We start from the raw sequence: 23,385 nt of genomic DNA on the forward strand, positions 1-23,385 counted from the left end.
GCCCCGTACACACACAGCGACGGGACAATATATCGTTAGATATATTGGCTGTCGGCTGTGCTGCGCGGCCGACACGATACGTCTGTGAACGACGGAGTTCACAGACGTATCGCCCGTACACACTGGCCGACGGTCCCGCGATGTATCGGCCGTTCAAGAGAACGGCCGATACATCGACCAGTGTGTACGGGCCTTTAGAATCAGGCCCACTATGTGAGCACCCAGTCACAGAGGCTACATATCACTACAGCCAGGGCTTGACATAATAAAGTGCTTATATATCCCAGCAGGGGGACTCATATCTGGTAAAGCCCTGGCTCATCCAGCAACAGGCTGGAGCATCAGGTCGCTTGGAAAGGACTCAGCGCTATCTCTGAAGCACTGGGGTGGGAGGGACACTGAGCTGCACGTCAGCAGCCGCCGGCGTCTCTAGCTACGATAGATCGCATCAGGGGCCAGGGCAGGCCCGAGTCCCCGGCGTGTCCTTATTACTTCCGCCGTCGGTGTGCAGTCGTAGCCGGCAGTCTGGCCGTGGCTGTGCCGGGCATGGAGGGCTTTCCGCAGGAGCTGGTGAGCGCGCTGAAGGAGGTGGTCAGCAACAGTAACTGGCAGTGTGTCGGGGAGAGGGAGAGCTTCATCTCCCCATGCACCAAGTAAGCCTCTGCTATTACCCGTCCCTCATCCTTACATGCCCCTGTGTGCAGTGTGATACATCACTGGGAGAAGGAGTGTGTGTAATCAGTATATGTCATGCACAATGCACTGGCAGTGATACATATAGAGGGACAGAACTAATGCAATAATGATGCCTGCTGCCTAAAACTGATATTAACAGGTATTCAGTCAGATGGTCGACGGTAGCCATGTCGCCAGTCTCAGAATGCTGGTATTTAGCGTTAGGCTCTGCCAGGAGGGTTAGGGTTATGCTGCGGGGATGGGGTGGGGGTACTTACTAGAACCACCAGGGACGTTGACGCTAGGTCGACATTCTATCATGGACATAGCAACCGTGTAGACATGAATGTCAACATGGTCACTGTCGACATACTGCATGTCAACATTCTCATGGCGACCTATAATGCCACACCCTAGTAACAAGACACAGACTCCCAAACAGAACCTGTGCTAGGGTGTTCGGCGCCCCACTGCAAACAATAAATTCCTGAAGGGAACTGAACGCTAGCCGTGCCTAGATGCTCACTCCCACAGCACACCGTCACCCCCCTCACAGAGCCTGAAGTCAGAAGACAGGTGAGTGTTAGAAGACAGATCTTCAATCAAGAAAGTGACGGCTAAAGGTACTGCGTGGCTGGCGGGAGCGCAGTGCGCCATACTGCCCGCACAACACAGGCACTGCAGGGTGCGGGGGAGGGGGCGCCCTGGGCAGCATGAAACCTTATTAAACTGGCTAAAAGGGGGCATAAGATGCCCAGGCACAGCCCTACCCCCGCCAGTATAAATATTGTGTAAAAGTCTCTGAGGAGAAACGTGCCATTGCGGGGGCGGAGCTTCCTCCTCAGTCAGCCAGCACACTGCTCAGTGCCATTTTCTCTCTCTCCTCAGGCTGCAGAGACAACGCTGGTCCTCCTCCACTACTGAATACAAGTATCAGGGTGCAAAACGGGGGGGGGGGGGGGGGGGGCACAGTGAAATTGGTGCTTTACATTGTGTATTTCTCTGACGTCCTAGTGGATGCTGGGAACTCCGTAAGGACCATGGGGAATAGCGGCTCCGCAGGAGACTGGGCACAAAAGTAAAGCTTTAGGACTACCTGGTGTGCATTGGCTCCTCCCCCTATGACCCTCCTCCAAGCCTCAGTTAGATTTTTGTGCCCGGCCGAGAAGGGTGCACACTAGGGGCTCTCCTGAGCTTCTTAGTGAAAGTTTAGTTTTAGGTTTTTTATTTTCAGTGAGACCTGCTGGCAACAGGCTCACTGCATCGAGGGACTAAGGGGAGAAGAAGCGAACCTGCCTGCTTGCAGCCAGCCTGGGCTTCTTAGGCTACTGGACACCATTAGCTCCAGAGGGACCGAACACAGGCCCAGCCTCGGAGTCCGGTCCCAGAGCCGCGCCGCCGGCCCCCTTACAGAGCCAGAAGCAAGAAAAGGTCCGGAAAAATCGGCGGCAGAAGACATCAGTCTTCAACAAGGTAGCGCACAGCACTGCAGCTGTGCGCCATTGTTACTCAGGCACACTTCACACTTCAGTCACTGAGGGTGCAGGGCGCTAGGGGGGGGCGCCCTGAGCAGCAATGTAAACACCTTGGCTGGCAAAAATACACCACATATAACCCCCAGGGCTATACGGATGTATTTTAACCCCTGCCAGAACTCACCAAAAAGCGGGAGAAAAGGCCGCCGAGAAGGGGGCGGAGCCTATCTCCTCAGCACACGGGCGCCATTTTCCATCACAGCTCCGCTGGAAGGACGTCTCCCTGACTCTCCCCTGCAGTCCTGCACTACAGAAAAGGGTAAAAAAGAGAGGGGGGCACTAATTTGGCGCAGTTCTAAGAATAACAGCAGCTATAAAGGGAAAAGCACGTTTTATAGTGGTATTCCTGTCTATATATAGCGCTCTGGTGTGTGCTGGCATACTCTCCCTCTGTCTCCCCAAAGGGCTAGTGGGGTCCTGTCCTCTATCAGAGCATTCCCTGTGTGTGTGCGGTGTGTCGGTACGATTGTGTCGACATGTTTGAGGAGGAAAATGAGATGGAGGCGGAGCAATTGCCTATTATAGAGTTGTCACCCCCTAGGGAGTCGACACCTGAGTGGCTGAGCTTATGGAAGGAATTGCGTGACAGTGTCAGTTCTTTACGAAAGACAGTTGACGACATGAGACAGCCGGCTACTCAGCTTGTGCCTGTCCAGGGGTCTCAAACGCCATCAGGGGCTTTAAAACGCCCGTTACCTCAAATGGCAGACACAGACACGGATACTGACTCCAGTGTCGATGATGAGGAGACAAACGTGACTTCCAGTAGGGCCACACGTTACATGATTGAAGCAATGAAAAATGTATTGCATATCTCTGATAATACAAGTACCACTAAAAAGGGTATTATGTTTGGTGAGAAAAAACTGCCTGCAGTTTTTCCTGTATCCGAGGAATTAAATGAAGTGTGTGATGAGGCGTGGGTTTCCCCCGATAAAAAACTGATAATTCCTAAAAGGTTATTGGCATCATACCCTTTCCCGCCAGAGGATAGGGCACGTTGGGAAACACCCCCTAGGGTGGATAAAGCGCTCACACGCTTGTCTAAACAGGTAGCACTACCCTCTCCTGATACGGCCGTCCTAAAGGAACCTGCCGATAGAAAGCAGGAGAATATCCTAAAATGTATATACACTCACACGGGTGTTATACTTCAACCAGCAATCGCCTCAGCCTGGATGTGCAGTGCGGGCGTGGCGTGGTCGGATTCCCTGACTGAAAATATTGATACCCTAGATAGGGACAGTATATTACTGACTATAGAGCATTTGAAAGATGCATTTTTATATATGCGTGATGCACAGAGGGATATTTGCCGACTGGCATCAAGAGTTAGCGCGCTGTCCATTTCTGCAAGAAGAGGTTTATGGACGCGGCAGTGGTCAGGTGATGCGGATTCTAAAAGGCACACGGAAGTATTGCCTTATAAGGGGGAGGAGTTATTTGGGGTAGGTCTATCAGACCTGGTAGCCACGGCAACTGCTGGAAAATCCACATTTTTACCCCAGGTAGCTTCTCAACCTAAGAAGACGCCGTATTATCAGGCGCAGTCCTTTCGGCCCCATAAGGGCAAGCGGGCAAAAGGCGCCTCATTTCTGCCCCGTGGCAGAGGGAGAGGAAAAAGGCTGCAGCAAACAGCCAGTTCCCAGGAACAAAAGCCCTCTCCCGCCTCCGCAAAGTCCTCAGCATGACGCTGGGGCTTTACAAGCGGACTCAGGCACGGTGGGGGCCCGTCTCAAGAAGTTCAGTGCGCAGTGGGCCCACTCGCAAGTAGACCCCTGGATCCTTCAGGTGGTATCTCAGGGGTACAAATTGGAATTCGAGACGTCTCCCCCTCGCCGTTTCCTAAAGTCTGCTTTACCGACGTCTCCCTCAGACAGGGAGGCAGTATTGCAAGCCATTCACAAGCTGTATTCCCAGCAGGTGATAATCAAGGTACCCCTCCTGCAACAGGGAAAGGGGTACTATTCCACACTATTTGTGGTACCGAAGCCGGACGGCTCGGTGAGACCAATTTTAAATCTAAAATCCTTGAACACTTACATACAAAGGTTCAAATTCAAGATGGAGTCACTCAGAGCAGTGATTGCAAACCTGGAAGAAGGGGACTATATGGTCTCTCTGGACATCAAAGATGCTTACCTACATGTCCCAATTTACCCTTCTCACCAAGGGTACCTCAGGTTTGTGGTACAGAACTGTCACTATCAATTTCAGACGCTGCCGTTTGGATTGTCCACGGCACCCCGGGTCTTTACCAAGGTAATGGCCGAAATGATGATACTCCTTCGAAAGAAGGGAGTTTTAGTTATCCCTTACTTGGACGATCTCCTGATAAGGGCAAGATCCAGGGAACAGTTGGAAGTCAGGGTAGCACTATCTCAGATAGTGCTGCGGCAGCACGGTTGGATTCTCAATATTCCAAAATCGCAGCTGATCCCGACGACACGCCTTCTATTCCTAGGGATGATCCTGGACACAGTCCAGAAAAAGGTGTTTCTCCCGGAGGAGAAAGCCAGGGAGTTATCCGAGCTAGTCAGAAATCTCCTAAAACCAGGCCAAGTGTCAGTGCATCAGTGCACAAGGGTCCTGGGAAAGATGGTGGCTTCTTACGAAGCAATCCCATTCGGCAGATTCCACGCAAGAACCTTCCAGTGGGATCTGCTAGACAAATGGTCCGGGTCGCATCTTCAGATGCATCAGCGGATAATCTTGTCACCAAGGACAAGGGTGTCTCTCCTGTGGTGGTTGCAGAGTGCTCATCTTCTAGAGGGCCGCAGATTCGGCATTCAGGACTGGGTCCTGGTGACCACGGATGCCAGCCTGAGAGGCTGGGGAGCAGTCACACAGGGAAGAAATTTCCAGGGCTTGTGGTCAAGCCTGGAGACATCACTTCACATAAATATCCTGGAGCTAAGGGCCATCTACAATGCTCTAAGCCTAGCAAGACCTCTGCTTCAAGGTCAGCCGGTGCTGATCCAGTCAGACAACATCACGGCAGTCGCCCACGTAAACAGACAGGGCGGCACAAGAAGCAGGAGGGCAATGGCAGAAGCTGCAAGGATTCTTCGCTGGGCGGAAAATCATGTGATAGCACTGTCAGCAGTGTTCATTCCGGGAGTGGACAACTGGGAAGCAGACTTCCTCAGCACGTCCCGCCTCAACAAAAAACTAGACAGGTATTGCGCCAGGTCAAGGGACCCTCAGGCAATAGCTGTGGACGCTCTGGTAACACCGTGGGTGTACCAGTCAGTGTATGTGTTCCCTCCTCTGCCTCTCATACCCAAGGTACTGAGAATCATAAGAAGGAGAGGAGTAAGGACTATACCCGTGGCTCCGGATTGTCCAAGAAGGACTTGGTACCCGGAACTTCAAGAGATGCTCACAGAGGACCCGTGGCCTCTACCTCTAAGAAGGGATCTGCTCCAGCAGGGACCCTGTCTGTTCCAAGACTTACCGCGGCTGCGTGTGACGGCATGGCGGTTGAACGCCGGATCCTGAAGGAAAAAGGCATTCCGGATGAAGTCATCCCTACCCTGATCAAAGCCAGGAAGGATGTAACCGCACAACATTATCACCGTATTTGGCGTAAATATGTTGCGTGGTGCGAGACCAGGAAGGCCCCTACAGAGGAATTTCAACTGGGTCGGTTCCTGCATTTCCTGCAAACAGGACTGTCTATGGGCCTAAAATTAGGGTCCATTAAGGTTCAAATTTCGGCCCTGTCGATTTTCTTCCAGAAAGAACTGGCTTCAGTTCCTGAAGTTCAGACGTTTGTCAAGGGGGTACTGCATATACAGCCTCCTTTTGTGCCTCCAGTGGCACCTTGGGATCTCAATGTAGTTTTGTGGTTCCTAAAATCACATTGGTTTGAACCACTCACCACTGTGGACTTAAAATATCTCACATGGAAAGTGGTAATGCTGTTGGCCCTGGCTTCAGCCAGGCGTGTCTCAGAATTGGCGGCTTTATCCTATAAAAGCCCTTACCTAATTTTTCATACGGACAGGGCAGAATTGAGGACTCGTCCTCAATTTCTCCCTAAGGTGGTTTCAGCGTTTCACCTGAACCAGCCTATTGTGGTACCTGCTGCTACTAGGGACTTGGAGGACTCCAAGTTGCTGGACGTAGTCAGGGCCCTGAAAATATATGTTTCCAGGACGGCTGGAGTCAGGAAATCTGACTCGCTGTTTATCCTGTATGCACCCAACAAGCTGGGTGCTCCTGCTTCTAAGCAGACTATTGCTCGTTGGATTTGTAGTACAATTCAGCTTGCACATTCTGTGGCAGGCCTGCCACAGCCAAAATCTGTAAAAGCCCATTCCACAAGGAAGGTGGGCTCATCTTGGGCGGCTGCCCGAGGGGTCTCGGCGTTACAACTTTGCCGAGCAGCTACTTGGTCAGGGGCAAACACGTTTGCTAAATTCTACAAATTTGATACCCTGGCTGAGGAGGACCTCGAGTTCTCTCATTCGGTGCTGCAGAGTCATCCGCACTCTCCCGCCCGTTTGGGAGCTTTGGTATAATCCCCATGGTCCTTACGGAGTTCCCAGCATCCACTAGGACGTCAGAGAAAATAAGAATTTACTTACCGATAATTCTATTTCTCGTAGTCCGTAGTGGATGCTGGGCGCCCATCCCAAGTGCGGATTGTCTGCAATACTTGTACATAGTTATTGTTACAAAAATCGGGTTATTATTGTTGTGAGCCATCTTTCCAGAGGCTCCTCTGTTATCATGCTGTTAACTGGGTTCAGATCACAGGTTATACGGTGTGATTGGTGTGGCTGGTATGAGTCTTACCCGGGATTCAAAATCCTTCCTTATTGTGTACGCTCGTCCGGGCACAGTATCCTAACTGAGGCTTGAAGGAGGGTCATAGGGGGAGGAGCCAGTGCACACCAGGTAGTCCTAAAGCTTTACTTTTGTGCCCAGTCTCCTGCGGAGCCGCTATTCCCCATGGTCCTTACGGAGTTCCCAGCATCCACTACGGACTACGAGAAATAGAATTATCGGTAAGTAAATTCTTATTTTATATTCTAAAAAGCGCTTTATGTCAGTGGGCATTTTGTGTTTCACAGACATTGTGTACTGGCGCTGGGTTTGTGAACTGGCTGCTCCTAACTGTTTACTGTGGGTCTGTCCCCTATAAGTCCCGGAGTGTCTGTGGTGTGTTTGTACACGTGTGTGACATGTCTGAGGCAGGGAGTTCTTCACCTGAGGGAGCCATTTTAGGGAAACAGAGTTGTAATGTGGTGGCGCTGCCGGCACACCACGAGCCTGAATGGGTGAAAGAAAAACGTGATAGTGTGAATCATATCAGTAAGAGATTAGATAAGTCTGAGTCTCATGCAGAATGCTAGAGAAAATCAGTGGAAGATGTGATTTTTCAGGGTTCTGCTTTCTCATCATAAGAGACCGTTTGCAAACATTGTAAATACTGATACAGACACGGAGTCTGATTCCTGTGTCGACGATAGGGACCCCAGGGAAATAGAACATAAATTGTCAAAAAATATACAGTATATGATTGTTGCTATAAGGGAGGTTTTGGAAGTTACGGAAGCCCCTCCTGTACCTCAAGAGAAGGCTTATTTCTATAAAGAAAATAAATCTAAGGTTACTTTCCCTCCTTCCCACGAGCTAAATTCTCTTTTTGAGGGAGTGTGGGTGAATCCTGAAAATAAATTTCGTATTCCCAAAAGGATTCAGATGGCTTATCCTTTTCCTTTAGAGGACAGAAAAAAATGTGAGTCACCCCCCGTGTTAGACAGTGCACTGTTCAGGTTAACAAAGAAGCACCTGGGACGGCTTCATTAAAGGAGCCGGCAGACCGCAAAATGGAGACTACGTTAAAATCCATTTATGTAGCCAATGGTACACTGCTCAGGCCCACCATTGCTTGCACGTGGGTGAGTCGTGCTATTGAAAAATGGTCAGACAACTTGTCATCAGAAATTTACACGATTGATAAAGACGAGATACTCCTAACGTTAGGTAATATCAAAGACACTGCAGCATACATGCTAGAAGCTATGAAGGATATTGGACTCTTGGGTTCAACAGCCGCTACCATGGCAGTATCGGCTCGGAGGGCGTTGTGGATTCGCCAGTGGAATGCTGATGCAGATTCCAAAAAGAATATGGAGGCTCTCCCATATAAAGGTGAGGCCTTATTTGGTGATGGGCTGGATGCGCTAGTCTCTGCGGCTACCGCAGGTAAGTGGACATTCTTGCCTTATGCTCCTGCACCGGCGAAAAAGACACATCACTCTCACATGCAGTCCTTTCGGCCCAACAAATACAAAAAGGCCAAAGGTTCCCCCTTCTTTGCAGGTAGGGGAAGGGGAAAAGGAAAGAAGTCTGCAGCGTCTCCAGGATCCCAGGAGCAGAAGTTAACCCCTGCTTCTGCCAAATCTACAGCATGACGCTGGGGCTCCCTTGCGGGAGTCCGCTCGGGTGGGGGCGCGTCTGAAACTGTTCAGTCAAAGTTGGATTCAATCTGGCCTGGACCCATGGGTTTTACAAATAGTGTCCCATGGGTACAAACTGGAGTGTCAAGATGTCACCCCATGCCGATTTTTCAAATCGACCTTGCCAGCTTCTCTTCCATAAAGAGAGGCAGTAACAACGGCAATTCAAAAATGATGTCAGGATCAGGTCATAGTCCTGGTACCCTTGTCACAACAAGGAGAAGGTTTTTATTCAAGCCTCTTTGTAGTTCCGAAGCCGGACAGCTCGGTCAGACCTATTTTAAACCTAAAAAATCTGAATCTCTACTTGAAAAGGTTCAAGTTCAAGATGGAATCCCTGAGCGCAGTGATTTCCAGTCTGGAGGAGAGGGACTTCATCGTGTCAGTAGACATAAAGGATGCTTACTTGCATGTTCCCATTTATCCTCCTCACCAGGCTTATCTGAGATTCGCGGTACAAGATTGCCATTGCCTTTCGGTCTCTCCACGGCACCGAGGGTATTCACCAAGGTGATGGCGGAGATGATGGTCCTCCTTCGTCAAAAAGGAGTCAATATAATTCCTTATCTGGAAAATCTCCTGATAAAAGCGAGATCCAGGGAACAGTTGCTGCAGAACATCGCACTCTCCCTGTCAATACTCCAACAACACGGTTGGATCATGAATTTTCCCCTTTTGGGGATGATACTGGACACAGAAGTACAGCGAGTATGTCTTCCAGTGGAAAAGGCTCTGGAAATCCAGAGAATGGTCAAACAAATATTGAAACCAACAAGTGTGTCGATCCATCAATGCATTCGGTTGTTGGGGAAAATGGTAGCGGCCTACGAGGCCATACAGTTTGGCAGATTCCATGCCAGAGTATTCCAGTAGGACCTGTTGGACAAGTGGTCCGGATCCCACCTACACATGCACCGGAAGATAATTCTGTCGTCCAAAGCCAGGATTTCGCTCCTGTGGTGGCTACACAGTTCTCACCTACTAGAGGGACGCAGGTTCGGGATTCAGGACTGAGTCCTGGTAACCACGGATGCAAGTCTCCGAGGCTGGGGAGCTGTCACTCAGGGGGAAAGCTTCCAAGGAAAATGGTCAAGTCAGGAAGCATGCCTTCACATAAACGTTCTGGAATTGAGAGCCATTTGCAACGGCCTTCTACAAGCGGTACATCTTCTTCGAGATCATCCCGTACAGATCCAGTCGGACAATGTAACAGCAGTCGCGTACATAAACAGGCAAGGCGGAACAAAAAGCAGAGCAGCAATGGCAGAGGTGACAAGGATTCTCCTCTGGGCAGAAAGGCATGTAAGAGTTCTGTCGGCGATTTTCATTCCGGTAGTGGACAACTGGGAAGCAGACTTCCTCAGCAGACACGATCTCCATCCAGGAGAGTGGGGCCTCCACCAAGAAGTCTTCGCAGAGGTGACAAGTCTTTAGGGAGTTCCTCCAGTAGACATGATGGCATCTCGTCTCAACAAGAAGCTTTAGAGATATTGTTCCAGGTCGAGAGACCCACAAGCAATAGCAGTGGATGCACTGGTGGCCCAGTGGGTGTTTCGGTCGGTGTATGTCTTCCCTCCACTTCCACTGATTCCAAAAGTTCTCGATAATAAGAAGAACAAGGGTTCGAGCAGTCTTCATTGCCCCAGACTGGCCAAGGAGGGCTTGGTATCCAGATCTTCTGGAGTTGCTCATAGGAGATCCTCAGCCTCTTCCTCCTCGCGAGGACCTGCTACAGCGGGGCCGTGCGTGTATCAAGACTTACCGTGGCTACGTTTTACGGCATGGCTGTTAAGCGCCAGATCCTAGCCCGAAAGAGTATTCCCAAGGAAGTCATCACTACTCTTATTTAGGTCAGGAAAGGAGTAACGTCTAAACATTATCACCGTATTTGAAGAAAATGTGTCTTGGTGTGAAGCCAAGAAGGCTCTACGGAAGAATTTGAGTTGGGACGTTTTCTCCATTTTCTGCAGGCTGGTGTGGATGCGGGCCTTAGATTGTGATCAATCAAGGCCCAGATTTCGGCCTTATCAGTTTTCTTTCAAAAACAATTGGCCTCCTTTCCAGAAGTTCAGACCTTTGTTAAAGGGGTTCTGCACATCCAGCCTCCATTTGTGCCTCCAGTGGCACCATGGGACCTTAATGTGGTGTCGCAGTTCCTTCAATCGGATTGGTTTGAACCTCTGCAGGAGATAGAATTGAAGTTTCTCACTTGGAAAGTGGTGATGCTTTTGGCCTTGGCATCTGCAAGGCGGGTGTCTGAGTTGGGGGCCTTGTCTCACAAGAGCCCTTGCCTGATCTTCCATGAAGATAGGGCAGAGTTGAGAACTCGACAACATTTTCTTCCAAAGGTGGTTTCATCTTTCCACATAAACCAACCTATTGTGGTACCATTGGCTACTGACACTTTCACTGAGTCAAAGTCTTTAGATGTGGTTAGAGCTTTGAAAATTGATGTCGCTAGAACAGCTCGGATTCGGAAAACAGAGGCTCTGTTTGTCCTGTATGCTCCCAACAAGATTGGGTGTCCTGCTTCTAAGCAGACTATTGCACGCTGGATCAGAGGGACAATTCAGCACGCTCACTCTACGGCTGGATTGCCGATACCGACGTCGGTGAAGGCCCATTCTACTAGAAAAGTGGGCTCATCCTGGGCGGCTGCCCGGGGCGTCTTGGCTTTACAACTTTGCCGAGCAGCTACTTGGTCAGGGTCAAATACATTTGCTAAATTTTATAAGTTTGACACTTGAAGACCTCAAGTTTGGTCAATCGGTGCTGCAGGGTCATCGTACTGGAGCTTTGGTATAACTTCATGGTACTGAAGTGGACCACAGCATCCTCTAGGACGTATGAGAAAACAGGATTTTAATACCTACCGATAAATCCTTTTCTGCTGCGGGGTACACTGGGCTCCACAAGGATAGACATTGGGGGTGTAGAGTAGGATCTTGATCCGAGGCACCAACAGGCTCAACGCTTTGACTGTTCCCAGAATGCACAGCGCCGCCTCCTCTATAACCCCGCCTCCCTGCACAGGCGCTCAGTTTTGTAGTTGGTGCTTCAGTAAGCAGGCACATAACAGAGGGCTGCTCCAGGCAGCCCTAAGAAGAGCTTTTTTTGAAGAAAAAAGTGAAGACTTCAAGGGCAGCAGCGGTGGTAAATGTCAGAAGACATTCACTGCTGCAGCTCCAGCTCTCCCCAGCGGCGCTGTATACTCCCGAGCCCTGGTTGCCGGGTAACTACAGCAGGAGGCTCCGGTTTTCTTCACGTCAGGCACACACGACTGGGGCTCTCCGGGATCGCGTGGCCGTGCTTCGGGAGGTGGTGAGTGGGTCCCACTTGCGGGACCTGGTCTTTATCGCGATCCGGCGCGGTCAGTGGGAGGCGGGCCGCGTGCTGGCGGTGGACACTGTGGCAGTACAGGCGATCCCACTAGATCACCAGGGCATGGGTGCAGGTCAGGTTTTCTCTCTAAACCATTTTCAGTAGCCCACAGTACCCGCCGGTTTTGCCAGCAGGGGAATAAGGCTTAGACCTGAAGCCCCAGGGTACCATTTCCCGCAAATGTTCCCGCCCTGGAGCTGCATATCTGTCTCTCCCTCACTCCCTGTCAGTGTCTGGGCGCCATTATCTCTCAACTTCACTGTTCCTAGGACTGCTTGGGCAAATCCTCCTGTGTAAAGCCGCCTGGTTGTCAGTAGTGATGAGCGGGTTCGGTTCCTCTGAATCCGAACCCGCCCGAACTTCAGTTTTTTCTTCACGGGTCCGAGTGACTCGGATCTTCCCGCCTTGCTCGGTTAACCCGAGCGCGCCCGAACGTCATCATCCCGCTGTCGGATTCTCGCGAGACTCGGATTCTATATAAGGAGCCGCGCGTCGCCGCCATTTTCACACGTGCATTGAGAGTCATAGGGAGAGGACGTGGCTGGCGTCCTCTCCGTTTAGAGAAGAGAGAGACACAGTAGAGACGAGAGAGACACAGTATTTTGGGGAGCATTATTACTATTAGGAGGAGTACTACTATACTACTATACTACTTGCTGAAGTGATATAGATTAGATAGTGTGACTGTGTATTGTATTAATTATCTGACTTGTGGGGGAGACACTGACAGTGGGGAGCAGTTAGAGTCTGAGAGCAGGACTCAGGAGTACATATAACGTACAGTGCACCCTTTTGCTGCCAGAGTCAGTGCCACACTGCCATTGTTGTGACCACACTGACCACCAGTATAATAATATATTTTGTGATTGTCTGCTTAGGACTCGGAGTACTAGTTGCAAGTTGCAACGTGACCTGACCACCAGTTTAATAATCAATCACCACCAGTTTAATATATATATATATATATATATATATATATATATATAATTGTATATAATATATATATATATAATATTGTATACCACCTACCCGTGTTTTTTTTTTTTTTCATTCTTCTTTATACATACTACTATAGTAGCTTACTGTAGCAGTCTGCGGTGCTGCTGACCTGACAGTGTCCAGCAGGTCCGTCATCAGTCATTACATAATAAATATATATAGTACCTGTCCGGCTGCAGTACTAGTGATATTGTATTGATTTCATCTCATTATCAATAATTTATCATCCAGTCTAGACTCTATATTAGCAGCAGACACAGTACGTTAGTCCACGGCTGTAGCTACCTCTGTGTCGGCACTCGGCAGTCCATCCATAATTGTATACCACCTACCCGTGGTTTTTTTTTTTTCTTTCTTCTTTGTACATACTACTATAGTATAGTAGCTTACTGTAGCAGTCTGCAGTGCTGCTGAGCTGACAGTGTCCAGCAGGTCCGTCATCAGTCATCATTACCTAATAAATATATTATCTACCTGTCCGGCTGCAGTACTAGTGATATTATATATACATACATATATATATTGATTTCATCTCATTATCAATCATCCAGTCTATATTAGCAGCAGACACAGTACGTTAGTCCACGGCTGTAGCTACCTCTGTGTCGGCACTCGGCAGTCCATCCATAATTGTATACCACCTACCCGTGGTTTTTTTTTTTCTTTCTTCTTTGTACATACTACTATAGTATAGTAGCTTACTGTAGCAGTCTGCGGTGCTGCTGAGCTGACAGTGTCCAGCAGGTCCGTCATCAGTCATCATTACCTAATAAATATATTATCTACCTGTCCGGCTGCAGTACTAGTGATATTATATATACATACATATATATATTGATTTCATCTCATTATCAATCATCCAGTCTATATTAGCAGCAGACACAGTACGTTAGTCCACGGCTGTAGCTACCTCTGTGTCGGCACTCGGCAGTCCATCCATAATTGTATACCACCTACCCGTGGTTTTTTTTTTTTCTTTCTTCTTTGTACATACTACTATAGTATAGTAGCTTACTGTAGCAGTCTGCGGTGCTGCTGAGCTGACAGTGTCCAGCAGGTCCGTCATCAGTCATCATTACCTAATAAATATATTATCTACCTGTCCGGCTGCAGTACTAGTGATATTATATATACATACATATATATATTGATTTCATCTCATTATCATCCAGTCTATATTAGCAGCAGACACAGTACGTTAGTCCACGGCTGTAGCTACCTCTCTGTCGGCACTCGGCAGTCCATCCATAATTGTATACCACCTACCCGTGGTTTTTTTTTTTTCTTTCTTCTTTGTACATACTACTATAGTATAGTAGCTTACTGTAGCAGTATGCGGTGCTGCTGAGCTGACAGTGTCCAGCAGGTCCGTCATCAGTCATCATTACCTAATAAATATATTATCTACCTGTCCGGCTGCAGTACTAGTGATATTATATATACATACATATATATATTGATTTCATCTCATTATCATCCAGTCTATATTAGCAGCAGACACAGTACGGTAGTCCACGGCTGTAGCTACCTCTGTGTCGGCACTCGGCAGTCCATCCATAATTGTATACCACCTACCCGTGGTTTTTTTTTTTCTTTCTTCTTTGTACATACTACTATAGTATAGTAGCTTACTGTAGCAGTCTGCGGTGCTGCTGAGCTGACAGTGTCCAGCAGGTCCGTCATCAGTCATCATTACCTAATAAATATATTATCTACCTGTCCGGCTGCAGTACTAGTGATATTATATATACATACATATATATATTGATTTCATCTCATTATCATCCAGTCTATATTAGCAGCAGACACAGTACGGTAGTCCACGGCTGTAGCTACCTCTGTGTCGGCACTCGGCAGTCCATCCATAATTGTATACCACCTACCCGTGGTTTTTTTTTCTCTTTCTTCTTTGTACATACTACTATAGTATAGTAGCTTACTGTAGCAGTCTGCGGTGCTGCTGAGCTGACAGTGTCCAGCAGGTCCGTCATCAGTCATCATTACCTAATAAATATATTATCTACCTGTCCGGCTGCAGTACTAGTGATATTATATATACATACATATATATATTGATTTCATCTCATTATCATCCAGTCTATATTAGCAGCAGACACAGTACGGTAGTCCACGGCTGTAGCTACCTCTGTGTCGGCACTCGGCAGTCCATCCATAAGTATACTAGTATCCATCCATCTCCATTGTTTACCTGAGGTGCCTTTTAGTTGTGCCTATTAAAATATGGAGAACAAAAATGTTGAGGTTCCAAAATTAGGGAAAGATCAAGATCCACTTCCACCTCGTGCTGAAGCTGCTGCCACTAGTCATGGCCGAGACGATGAAATGCCAGCAACGTCGTCTGCCAAGGCCGATGCCCAATGTCATAGTACAGAGCATGTCAAATCCAAAACACCAAATATCAGTAAAAAAAGGACTCCAAAACCTAAAATAAAATTGTCGGAGGAGAAGCGTAAACTTGCCAATATGCCATTTACCACACGGAGTGGCAAGGAACGGCTGAGGCCCTGGCCTATGTTCATGGCTAGTGGTTCAGCTTCACATGAGGATGGAAGCACTCAGCCTCTCGCTAGAAAACTGAAAAGACTCAAGCTGGCAAAAGCACCGCAAAGAACTGTGCGTTCTTCGAAATCCCAAATCCACAAGGAGAGTCCAATTGTGTCGGTTGCGATGCCTGACCTTCCCAACACTGGACGTGAAGAGCATGCGCCTTCCACCATTTGCACGCCCCCTGCAAGTGCTGGAAGGCGCACCCGCAGTCCAGTTCCTGATAGTCAGATTGAAGATGTCAGTGTTGAAGTACACCAGGATGAGGAGGATATGGGTGTTGCTGGCGCTGGGGAGGAAATTGACCAGGAGGATTCTGATGGTGAGGTGGTTTGTTTAAGTCAGGCACCCGGGGAGACACCTGTTGTCCGTGGGAGGAATATGGCCGTTGACATGCCTGGTGAAAATACCAAAAAAATCAGCTCTTCAGTGTGGAGGTATTTCAACAGAAATGCGGACAACAGGTGTCAAGCCGTGTGTTGCCTTTGTCAAGCTGTAATAAGTAGGGGTAAGGACGTTAACCACCTCGGAACATCCTCCCTTATACGTCACCTGCAGCGCATTCATAATAAGTCAGTGACAAGTTCAAAAACTTTGGGTGACAGCGGAAGCAGTCCACTGACCAGTAAATCCCTTCCTCTTGTAACCAAGCTCACGCAAACCACCCCACCAACTCCCTCAGTGTCAATTTCCTCCTTCCCCAGGAATGCCAATAGTCCTGCAGGCCATGTCACTGGCAATTCTGACGAGTCCTCTCCTGCCTGGGATTCCTCCGATGCATCCTTGCGTGTAACGCCTACTGCTGCTGGCGCTGCTGTTGTTGCTGCTGGGAGTCGATGGTCATCCCAGAGGGGAAGTCGGAAGACCACTTGTACTACTTCCAGTAAGCAATTGACTGTCCAACAGTCCTTTGCGAGGAAGATGAAATATCACAGCAGTCATCCTGCTGCAAAGCGGATAACTGAGGCCTTGACAACTATGTTGGTGTGAGACGTGCGTCCGGTATCCGCCGTTAGTTCACAGGGAACTAGACAATTTCTTGAGGTAGTGTGCCCCCGTTACCAAATACCATCTAGGTTCCACTTCTCTAGGCAGGCGATACCGAAAATGTACACAGACCTCAGAAAAAGACTCACCAGTGTCCTAAAAAATGCAGCTGTACCCAATGTCCACTTAACCACGGACATGTGGACAAGTGGGGCAGGGTCAGGACTATATGACTGTGACAGCCCACTGGGTAGATGTATGGACTCCCGCTGCAAGAACAGCAGCGGCGGCACCAGTAGCAGCATCTCGCAAACGCCAACTCTTTCCTAGGCAGGCTACGCTTTGTATCACCGGTTTCCAGAATACGCACACAGCTGAAAACCTCTTACGGCAACTGAGGAAGATCATCGCGGAATGGCTTACCCCAATTGGACTCTCCTGTGGATTTGTGGCATCGGACAACGCCAGCAATATTGTGTGTGCATTAAATATGGGCAAATTCCAGCACGTCCCATGTTTTGCACATACCTTGAATTTGGTGGTGCAGAATTTTTTAAAAAACGACGGGCGTGCAAGAGATGCTGTCGGTGGTCAGAAGAATTGCGGGACACTTTCGGCGTACAGGCACCACGTACAGAAGACTGGAGCACCACCAAAAACTACTGAACCTGCCCTGCCATCATCTGAAGCAAGAAGTGGTAACGAGGTGGAATTCAACCCTCTATATGCTTCAGAGGTTGGAGGAGCAGCAAAAGGCCATTCAAGCCTATACAATTGAGCACGATATAGGAGGTGGAATGCACCTGTCTCAAGTGCAGTGGAGAATGATTTCAACGTTGTGCAAGGTTCTGATGCCCTTTGAACTTGCCACACGTGAAGTCAGTTCAGACACTGCCAGCCTGAGTCAGGTCATTCCCCTCATCAGGCTTTTGCAGAAGAAGCTGGAGACATTGAAGGAGGAGCTAACACGGAGCGATTCCGCTAGGCATGTGGGACTTGTGGATGGAGCCCTTAATTCGCTTAACAAGGATTCACGGGTGGTCAATCTGTTGAAATCAGAGCACTACATTTTGGCCACCGTGCTCGATCCTAGATTTAAAGCCTACCTTGGATCTCTCTTTCCGGCAGACACAAGTCTGCTGGGGTTGAAAGACCTGCTGGTGAGAAAATTGTCAAGTCAAGCGGAACGCGACCTGTCAACATCTCCTCCTTCACATTCTCCCGCAACTGGGGGTGCGAGGAAAAGGCTCAGAATTCCGAGCCCACCCGCTGGCGGTGATGCAGGGCAGTCTGGAGCGACTGCTGATGCTGACATCTGGTCCGGACTGAAGGACCTGACAACGATTACGGACATGTCGTCTACTGTCACTGCATATGATTCTCTCACCATTGAAAGAATGGTGGAGGATTATATGAGTGACCGCATCCAAGTAGGCACGTCACACAGTCCGTACTTATACTGGCAGGAAAAAGAGGCAATTTGGAGGCCCTTGCACAAACTGGCTTTATTCTACCTAAGTTGCCCTCCCACAAGTGTGTACTCCGAAAGAGTGTTTAGTGCCGCCGCTCACCTTGTCAGCAATCGGCGTACGAGGTTACATCCAGAAAATGTGGAGAAGATGATGTTCATTAAAATGAATTATAATCAATTCCTCCGTGGAGACATTGACCAGCAGCAATTGCCTCCACAAAGTACACAGGGAGCTGAGATGGTGGATTCCAGTGGGGACGAATTGATAATCTGTGAGGAGGGGGATGTACACGGTGATATATCGGAGGATGATGATGAGGTGGACATCTTGCCTCTGTAGAGCCAGTTTGTGCAAGGAGAGATTAATTGCTTCTTTTTTGGTGGGGGTCCAAACCAACCCGTCATTTCAGTCACAGTCGTGTGGCAGACCCTGTCACTGAAATGATGGGTTGGTTAAAGTGTGCATGTCCTGTTTATACAACATAAGGGTGGGTGGGAGGGCCCAAGGACAATTCCATCTTGCACCTCTTTTTTCTTTAATTTTTCTTTGCGTCATGTGCTGTTTGTGGAATGTTTTTTGGAAGGGCCATCCTGCGTGACACTGCAGTGCCACTCCTAGATGGGCCCGGTGTTTGTGTCGGCCACTAGGGTCGCTTATCTTACTCACACAGCTACCTCATTGCGCCTCTTTTTTTCTTTGCGTCATGTGCTGTTTGGGGAGGGTTTTTTGGAAGGGACATCCTGCGTGACACTGCAGTGCCACTCCTAGATGGGCCCGGTGTTTGTGTCGGCCACTAGGGTCGCTTATCTTACTCACACAGCTACCTCATTGCGCCTCTTTTTTTCTTTGCGTCATGTGCTGTTTGGGGAGGGTTTTTTGGAAGGGACATCCTGCGTGACACTGCAGTGCCACTCCTAGATGGGCCCGGTGTTTGTGTCGGCCACTAGGGTCGCTTATCTTACTCACACAGCTACCTCATTGCGCCTCTTTTTTTCTTTGCGTCATGTGCTGTTTGGGGAGGGTTTTTTGGAAGGGACATCCTGCGTGACACTGCAGTGCCACTCCTAGATGGGCCCGGTGTTTGTGTCGGCCACTAGGGTCGCTTATCTTACTCACACAGCTACCTCATTGCGCCTCTTTTTTTCTTTGCGTCATGTGCTGTTTGGGGAGGGTTTTTTGGAAGGGACATCCTGCGTGACACTGCAGTGCCACTCCTAGATGGGCCCGGTGTTTGTGTCGGCCACTAGGGTCGCTTATCTTACTCACACAGCTACCTCATTGCGCCTCTTTTTTTCTTTGCGTCATGTGCTGTTTGGGGAGGGTTTTTTGGAAGGGACATCCTGCGTGACACTGCAGTGCCACTCCTAGATGGGCCCGGTGTTTGTGTCGGCCACTAGGGTCGCTTATCTTACTCACACAGCTACCTCATTGCGCCTCTTTTTTTCTTTGCGTCATGTGCTGTTTGGGGAGGGTTTTTTGGAAGGGACATCCTGCGTGACACTGCAGTGCCACTCCTAGATGGGCCCGGTGTTTGTGTCGGCCACTAGGGTCGCTTAGCTTAGTCATCCAGCGACCTAGGTGCAAATTTTAGGACTAAAAATAATATTGTGAGGTGTGAGGTATTCAGAATAGACTGAAAATGAGTGTAAATTATGGTTTTTGAGGTTAATAATACTTTGGGATCAAAATGACCCCCAAATTCTATGATTTAAGCTGTTTTTTAGGGTTTTTTGAAAAAAACACCCGAATCCAAAACACACCCGAATCCGACAAAAAAAATTCGGTGAGGTTTTGCCAAAACGCGGTCGAACCCAAAACACGGCCGCGGAACCGAACCCAAAACCAAAACACAAAACCCGAAAAATTTCCGGTGCACATCACTAGTTGTCAGTGCTGTGACTTTACATGACACTTAAGTACTCTACCTGCCTTTTTAGACAGTGCTAATTAAGAGAGTGCATTTAGTCAGGGTTTTCTAGTACAATTATTTATTTATTTATTTATTAACAGTTTCTTATATAGCAATTACCCTGTGATATGCATCCAGTTCTTACTGTGCAGTGTTATATCTATTGACTATATTGCTATATATATAAGCTAGTCCAGTGCAGTATTATTGCTAGTAATAACCTCTGCATTGTACAAACTGTGACTATCTGTGTGTGCATTAGATAGCGGAGTGGTGTACATTTCGTGTCTTTCACTCAACTTGCTATCCCTATATTCTATAACCTGAGGGGGCTTGGTGCGTCAGGTTTTATATTGATATAGGATTTTCACAAAGATATACTTTAATACGTATTTTTCTCTGTGATCTAGTCACCATATCTCTCCTTTATCTCTGCTAGTGCTGACTACACTGCGCAGGGGTTTGGGTAAGAGGTATTGTGCTGCTGCCAATTGTACTGTGTTACCTGATACTGCAAGTTATATCATGTCTGCTTCTGAGGGTAACGGTTCTGGGGCTGAACACACTGCCGGTGTTGCTGAAGCCACAGATCCCTATGAGGAGAATATAGCAGCTGTGGGCCCTGGTTCTGGGGCCTCCTTGCCCCCCAGTGGGACTGTGGCAACGGAGGTACATAATGACCCACCGTGGGCCGCTTTTTCCACGCTTCTACATACGCTAGTTAATAAACTAACACCCCCTATGGGACCTCCAATGCCAGTACAACCGTATGTGGTCCCTGCAGCTAACCCGCCGTTGGCGGACGATTTATTTGCTCAATTGATGAAGTTGAACCAGTCCCTGACTACTAAAAAGTCTGACCATCGCTCGCCTAAGTCCAAGGGGTCCTCTAAGCAAGCGCTTGTCTCCTCACAATCCACTGCTGTCACTGACACCTCATCTGATGAAGACGGCACTTACACTGACCCCACAGGTTCTGACTCAGATACTGCTGATGGGGAGGGTAGTTCACATGTGGATGTTCCTGATCTTTTGGAGGCTATTAAGTTAATTCTACAGATTACGGATGATCCCAAGCCATCCGTCCCTACTAAGAAATCAGATAGGTTCAAGCGTATGAAGGTGGTTAAACAAGTTTTACCTCACTCTGATCACCTAGTGGATATACGTCAGGAACCCTGGGAAAACCCGGGTACGAAGTTTGTCCCTCAAAAGAAGATGCTGGCTCGCTATCCCCTCGCACCAGAGCTAAGAATTGGGAAACACCTCCTCCAGTAGACTCACATGTGGCTAGGACGGTGATTTCCTGAGCCCTACCTGTCACTACCATCACGTCTCTAAAAGAGCCTACGGATAAACGTGTGGAGGGTTGTCTTAAAGCGATTTACACCCTCACGGGTGCTGCACAAAGGCCCACTATTGCAGCAACATGGGCTGTAGAGGCTATTGAAGCATGGGCCTTGGAGTTAGAAGCTGAAATCTCTTCTGACCATGCTAGACAATGCTTGTCATATATTGTCACAGCTTCTCGCTATATTAAAGAGGCGGCTTCTGATGCCGGTATCCTAGCAGCCAAGGCCTCTACTATGTCAGTCCTGGCACACCGGATATTGTGGCTGAGATCCTGGTCTGTTGATCTGGACTCTAGAAAAACCCTGGAGGTACTCCCTTTCAAGGGAGATATTCTGTTTGGGGAGGACTTAAATAAGATAGTGGCTGACTTGGCTACTGCCAAAACTGCCTGTCTGCCAAGTACTGCTCCTTCTGTGTCGAAGGCTAATGGTACTTCCTTTCGCCCCTTTCATCCTTCAGGTAAAGCAAAAGGCCAGGCGTACAACAAGCAGGCCCGCACTTCCAAACCTGGTAAGCCAAAGCCAAAAAGAGCCTGGGCGGCCCGTCAGCCAGCTTCCAAGGCCGATAAGCCTGCCGCATGATGGGGCGGGCCTCCCCCTGGGGGATCCCAGGGTGGGGGGCCGGCTTCTAGGGTATACCCAGGAACGGTTGAAGACCACTTCAGATGCCTGGGTATGGGAAGTCGTCACTCGAGGTTACGCCATAGCCTTCAAAAACCGACCCCCTCATCGATTTTGTTAGACAGACGTCCCGTTGGACCAGACAAAGGCAAACACTCTGCATTCGGTGGTACAGACCCTCCTGGATACAGGAGTCGTAGTACAGGTGCCTCTTGCGCAGGGGGGCCGGGGGTACTATTCTCCGCTGTTTCTAGTCCCGAAACCGAATGGGTCCTCCTGGCCCATTCTCAACCTCAAGACATTGAACAGGTTTGTGAAGGTTTCCAAGTTCCGTATGGAAACCCTTCGCTCTATAGTTCTGGCTTTGGAACCTGGGGACTACATGGTCTCCCTGGACATACAGGATGCTTACCTGCATATTCCTATAGCAGCGTCACATCAGCAATACCTGAGGTTTGCTATTGGCAACCTCCATTACCAGTTTTGGGCGTTACCTTTTGGTTTAACAACGGCTCCGCGAGTCTTCACCAAAGTTATGGCAGTGATGACGGTGGTACTCCGCCATCAAGGAGTCAGGATACTGCCGTATCTGGACGACTTGTTAATCCTGGCAAATTCCCCAGAACTTCTCCTACGTCATCTAGATATGACGGTCCGGTTTCTACAAGCCCACGGGTGGCTCATCAACTGGAAGAAATCCTCCCTGATCCCTGCTCAGAGCATGGTGCATCTGGGAGCGCTATTGGACACTCACAACCAGAGGTTGTTCTTGTGTCAGGAGAAAGTCCTGAAGCTTCAGGACAGGATTCGTTGCTTCCTTTCTCGTCCGCAAGTGTCGATACATTCGGCGATGCAGGTGCTGGGCCTCATGGTATCAGCATTCGACATGGTGGAGTATGCTCAATTCCATTCTCGCCCCCTCCAGAGGCTGATTCTAGCCATGTGGGACGGCCTGCCTCACCGGATCAGGTCTCAAATGATCTCATTGACTCCGGAGGTCCGTCTGTCGCTGCTCTGGTGGCTCCAGGACCAACAATTGTGCAGGGGCCGTCACTTCTGGATATCCAACTGGGTCCTGTTGACGACAGATGCCAGTCTAAGAGGTTGGGGCGCGGTGCTGGAGCAACACTCCCTTCAGGGTCGGTGGACTAAGGAGGAGTCCCTCCTCTCAATCAACATTCTGGAATTGCGGGCGGTCTTCAATGCATTGAACCTAGCCCAGTACATGTCGGCGAGTGAGGCCTCCATCCAGAAGTGTTTCAATTCCTAGTGGAAAAGTGGGGTCTTCCAGACGTAGATCTGATGGCGTCTCGACACAATCACAAGGTTCCGGTCTTCGGAGCAAGGACAAGGGATCCTGAAGCAGCATTCGTGGATGCGCTGGCGGTGCCGTGGAGGTTTCGGCTGCCGTACGTG

The 23,385-nt window shown here is 49.1% G+C and overlaps 1 protein-coding gene across 2 annotated transcripts in view; it reads left to right on the plus strand.

The window, feature by feature from the left end:
• Positions 1 to 313: 313 nt before the first annotated feature.
• LOC134931848 (uncharacterized protein HI_0077-like) overlaps positions 314 to 23,385 on the plus strand; it is an 87,875-nt gene continuing 64,803 nt past the window's right edge. For both annotated transcript variants that reach the window (XM_063925619.1, XM_063925620.1), the window contains exon 1: positions 314 to 653. In XM_063925619.1, coding sequence (XP_063781689.1) covers positions 547 to 653 — 107 coding nt within the window. In that variant the 5' untranslated portion in view covers positions 314 to 546. The remainder of the gene's footprint in view (positions 654 to 23,385) is intronic.

The sequence above is a fragment of the Pseudophryne corroboree genome, chromosome 6 (genome assembly GCF_028390025.1).
Source record: "Pseudophryne corroboree isolate aPseCor3 chromosome 6, aPseCor3.hap2, whole genome shotgun sequence".
NCBI lineage: Eukaryota > Metazoa > Chordata > Amphibia > Anura > Myobatrachidae > Pseudophryne > Pseudophryne corroboree.